General features: G+C 36.4%; 1 protein-coding gene across 1 annotated transcript in view; it reads right to left on the bottom strand.

Moving 5' to 3' along the window:
• EAH_00047340 (trehalose-6-phosphate synthase domain-containing protein, putative) overlaps positions 1-4,743 on the bottom strand; it is a gene marked incomplete at both ends in the record, with an annotated part of 6,053 nt that extends 1,310 nt beyond the window's left edge. The window contains 5 exons of the mRNA XM_013394575.1: positions 1,768-1,929; positions 3,210-3,333; positions 3,760-3,941; positions 4,194-4,304; positions 4,520-4,743. Coding sequence (XP_013250029.1) covers positions 1,768-1,929; positions 3,210-3,333; positions 3,760-3,941; positions 4,194-4,304; positions 4,520-4,743 — 803 coding nt within the window. The remainder of the gene's footprint in view (positions 1-1,767; positions 1,930-3,209; positions 3,334-3,759; positions 3,942-4,193; positions 4,305-4,519) is intronic.
• Positions 4,744-5,398: the final 655 nt, after the last annotated feature.

Below are 5,398 nucleotides of genomic sequence, written 5' to 3'. Positions count from 1 at the left end.
GCAGCGGCAGCAGCAGCAACAGCAGCAGCAGCAGCAGCAAGGAGAGTGCAGCGCGTGCGTCCCTCTAAGTCTGTGAGACCAAATATATAAATAAATAAAAATATAAATAAAGAAAGAGAGATAAACAAATAAAGAGATAAGTAAAATAAATAAAAATATAAATAAATAGAAGAAAAGATAAATAAATAAAGAAAAAGATATAAATAAATAAATAAATAAATAACAGACAAACAAATAAATAAAAAAACGAACAAATAAAGAGAGACAGAGACAAAGAGAGACAAAAAAAAAGAGAAAAAGAGACACAGAAAGAGACAGATAAAGAGACAGACAAAGAGAGACAGACAAATAGACAAATAAAGAGACAGATAAAGAGACAGAGAGAGACAGACAGACAGAGAGAGAGACAGACAAGGAGACAAATAAAGAGACAGATAAATAGACAGAGAAAGAGACAATAAATCAGAGAGAGGGAGACAAAGAAAGGGACAAATAAAGAGACAAACAAAGACAAACAAAGAGACAATAAATGAGACAAAAGGAGACAAATAAAGAGACAAAAGGAGACAGATAAAGAGACAAACAGAGACAAATAAAGAGACAATAAATGAGGCAAAAGGAGACAGATAAAGAGAGAATAAATGAGGCAAAAGGAGACAAATAAAGAGACAATAAATGAGACAAAAGGAGACAAACCCCCTTCGCATGCGGATGACTTGGAGGGCCTGGGCGTTCACCGGCTTCCGCAGAACAACTCACAGGGCCCTCTTCAGACTGCAGCAGCAGCAACAGCAGCAGCAGCAGCAGCAACAGCAGCATTAGCGGCAGCAGCATTAGCAACAGCAGCAGTGTTAGTACCAGTAACATTAGAAGCAGCAGCAGCATTAGAAGCAGCAGCATTAGCAACAGCAGCAACACCAGAAGCAGCATTAGCAACAGCAGCAGCATTAACAGTAGCAGCAGCATTAGAAGCAGCAGCATTAGCAGCAGCAGCATTAGAAGCAGCAGCAACAACAACAAAACACCAGCAAGAGCAGCATCACCAACACTATCAACAGCAGCAAAAACAACAAATCACTATCAACAGCAGCATAAACAGCAGCAGCATAAACAGCAGCATAAACAGCAGCATAAGCAGCAGCATAAACAGCAGCAGCATAAACAGCAGCAGCATAAACAGCAGCATAAGCAGGATATAAACGGCGAGGAGGACAAGGAGAGTAGGATGCAATGTGTATTACAGAGACAGAGCCTCGCTGAAGTGCATGCGAAGCAGGAAGCTGCTCTCTGCCGGTGTGTGTAATTAAAGAAGAAGCATTTGGCCCCTGTCTGTTCGGCAGACATCGACCGTCGCCCAGCGTCCAGTTGTTTACTGCAGCAAACATGTCTTCGTCGCTTCTGCGAACAAATATAAATAAATATAAATAAATAAATATATATATTTATATATATTTATATTTATATATATATTATGTTTAGTTATTGTTTGGTTACTGCAGCAAACATGTCTTCTTCACTTCTATTAATACAAACAAACAAACAAACAAATGCTCTCTTCATATATATATATAAATATATATATATATATAAACAGCAGCAGAAGCAGCAGCATCACCATCACCAGCAGCAGCATCACCATCACCAGCAGCAGCATAAGCAGCATGAACAGCAGCATGAGCAGCAGCATGAGCAGCAGCATGAGCAGCAGCATGAGCAGCAGCAAGAGCAGCAGCAAGAGCAGCAGCACGAGCAGCAAGAGAGTTTAACCTATCATCTCCGATGCAGAAGACGAAGTCTATGTCCCCGTGCAGAGTAGAAAGAGTCTGAAGAATTCTCTCAACAGCTTTGCCTTTGTTAACGCCCAGCAACTTCACCTCTACGTACCCCTTGCCGCTAACTACTGTCACAGGATAGCCAAACAGCAACTCGCTGCAGCAGCAGCAGCAGCAGCAACAGCAGCAGCAAGAGCAGCAGCAGGAGGAGGAAGAGTAGCAGCAGCAGGAAGAGCAGCAGCAGAAAGAGCAGAAGAACGAGCATCGCAATGGCTGATGATATTAGGGTTTAGGGCTTGTGGTTTAGGGTTTAGGGGTCCGTTTTGTAGAATTTAGAACAAAGCAGGCTGGTTTATCATTCTAAGGGTTTAGGGTTTAGGGTTTAGGGGCTATTAGTGGTTAGGGTTTAGGGGTCTTTATTAGGGTTTAGGGTCTAGGGTTTAGGGTCTAGGGTTTAGGGTTTAGGGTTTGCCTGAGGTGGCTGGAGAGGTCCTTTGCTTGCAACTGCCCGAAGTCTGGGTCTGCGTCTCTGTACTGAAAAACTAAAGCGCTGCCCTGAGGTGTACGTACACCGCAAGTATAAATAATATAAATTAACTCAAGATATAATAATATAAATATACATTGCAAGTATAAATAATATAAACAAACAAACAAACAAACAACAACAGATAATCATATAAATAAATAATAATATAAAGACAGACAAACAAGAAAAAGCAGATAATAAGATATATATATATATATACACCGTAAGTATAAATAATAAAATAATAAATGCATCAGTCAGACGGTAATACAAACAAAGAAGAAAAACATATTGTCCCCTTGTGGCTTGCAATCAGTTCAACTCGATTAGGGTTTAGGGTTTAGGGTTTAGGGTTTAGGGTTAGAAGAAGAGGGTTTTTCTCCTTTCAAACGTTTACAATCCGAGTGAACAAAAGATAATGTGCCTCGCCATTAGGGTTTAGGGTCTAGGGTTTAGGGTTCTGAGGGTTTTGAGGGCTTATTGATTTAAAAGGGTTTATAATGCTAGACGCTTTACTTCTTCTAGGGTTTAGTAATGAGCAAAAAGTAAATTGTTTTGAGGGTTTATATATAATAAAAGGGTTTATAAATAAAATGAGGGTTTACAAATATATATATATATAATTTTAACTCTATTTTCTATGAATGATCCCTATATATATATATATATTAAATATGGATAGATTATACTACATATATACATATATATATATATATATATATAATATATATAATATTTATATTGCATATAAACCTTACTTTATTTTCTATGAAGGACCCTTGAGTTCTTTTAACATACTGCAGCTATATAATAATAATACTAATATACTATTAATATATATTATATTATATTATATTATATTATATTATATTATATTATATATACTTACTTTATTTTCTATGAAGGACCCTTGAGTTCTTTTAACATACTGCAGCATTAATTCAACAGCGACAGACTTCCAAGTGAAATCGGCGTCAGGGCACATGCAGCCCCATTCGTCTCCTGTTAGTTTGTCTAGGCGGTAGTAATACCCTGAAAAGCAGCATTTAAAACAAATATATACACAATATCTTTGCATATTTGCATGCATATATATATATATATATATGCATGCAGTTATAAAAGGGAGAGAAAAAGAAAAAAAAGAAACGAAAAATATATATTTTAAAAATGAAAAAAATATATAATATGCATGCATGCATGCATGCATGCATGAATGCATGCATGCATGCATGAACTAATGCATGCATGCATAGAAGAAGAAATAAAAATAGAAACAGAGTAATGTTTAATCGAACCATAACAACTGCATGCATGCATAAACATATGCATGCATGCATGCACAAACAAATGCATGCATGCATGCATGCATGCACAAACAACTGCATGCATGCATGCATGCATGCATGCATGCACAAACAACTGCATGCATGCATGGAAAGAGGAATTTGTTCTTACCGTGCTCAGCACATAAGCCTATACCCTTAACATCTCTGAACCAGTCTTGAAGCAGGTTTCTGTCTCGTCCGCTTAATATAACAACTGTATTTTTAGGGTTTTCTAAGAGAGCTTTCAGACACCGCTGCACTTGCGAAGAAGGAGGCCTCCCTGCTGCAAATAACTCTTCTCCGTTCTTCTGCCTATTCACGCATGCATGCACGCAAACATATACAAAAAAAAGTGCATGCATGCATGCATGCATGCATGCATGCAAACATATAAAAAATCAATCAACAAATGCATACATGCATGCAAACTTATAAAAGAAATAAACAAAGAAGTGGATGGAAATAACACAAAGGAGACAAACCAAGAACAAATAACATCAAAAACCCTAAACCCTAAACCCTAAACCCTAAACCCTAAACCCTAAACCCTAAACCCTCGCTCACATCATAGCCAGCCTCCTTTGATCCGGAGCCAACGTCCCTTCGCAATCAAAGAAGAAAACGCGATGGCGAGAATTGCGGAAGGCCGCCATCACCAGCGAGGTGTCCAGATACCTGTCCATACACCCCAAACCCTAAACCCTAAACCCTAAACCCTAAACCCTAAACTGTAAACTGTAAATCCTGTCCGTAAAGATCTCGAACTCCTAACCCCCACTAACAACCCTATTATACCTCTAAACCGTATCTATATAACCTACCCTCTCGTAAACCCTAAACCCTAAACCCTAAACCCTAAACCCTAAACCCTAAACCCTAGAGTGTCGAACCTGAAATGGGAGTCCATGCCCATCATTCTGTAGGTATTTCCAAGCCCCATCGAAGAGTAAACGAAGTCTGCACTTTTTCTTGCTCTTGCTAAGTCGCGGACGAACTCCTCTGCCCAGTTTAAAGTATTATTATGCTGTAAATGAGTCTTATCTCGTCCTACTGCTACTTGCAGACCCTCACGTCCAGACACTGCAGCATCCATTGCTGCAGCCATCGCGTCGCACTGCAGCAATTCGCAGCATATACAAATTTATATATATATATATGTATATATGTATATATATATGTATATATGTATATGTATATGTATATATATATGTATATATATATATATATATGATAGTATTTTTATATGTTATATAATTACTTGCATGCAAAAGGAGTACACATGCATGCATGCATTCTCTTATGCATACAATATATAAACATATATATATATTATATATATAAATATAAATATATATAAATATATAATATGTATATATATATAATATAGTGAAGGTACGATTGTAATGTTAAAGAGGACAGGGAGAAGGAGACCGCAGTATTTCGTTATTTATTTCTTATCTTTATTTTATTTTATTATTTTATTTTATTTTATTTGTTTATTTTATTTATTTATTTATATGCTGATTTAAGCGATATGCATTGCATGCGTTAACTCTAAAAGAAGAAGACAGGAAAGACAGTCCACAGCGCATTAATAATTATTTCTTTATCTAATAAATAAACATAAATATAAATAAATAAATTAATTAATTAGGCAAACAAATTAATTAATTAATTAATTAATCAAACAAATAAATAAGCGAATAAATTAAACAAACACACAAATAAAAATAAATAAATAAATAAATAAATGACTAAAACAAACAAAC

This window comes from Eimeria acervulina, genomic scaffold (assembly GCF_000499425.1).
Source record: "Eimeria acervulina Houghton genomic scaffold, Eah_scaff723, whole genome shotgun sequence".
Taxonomy (NCBI): Eukaryota; Apicomplexa; class Conoidasida; order Eucoccidiorida; family Eimeriidae; genus Eimeria; species Eimeria acervulina.
This window is presented reverse-complemented; position numbering and strand designations above follow the sequence as displayed.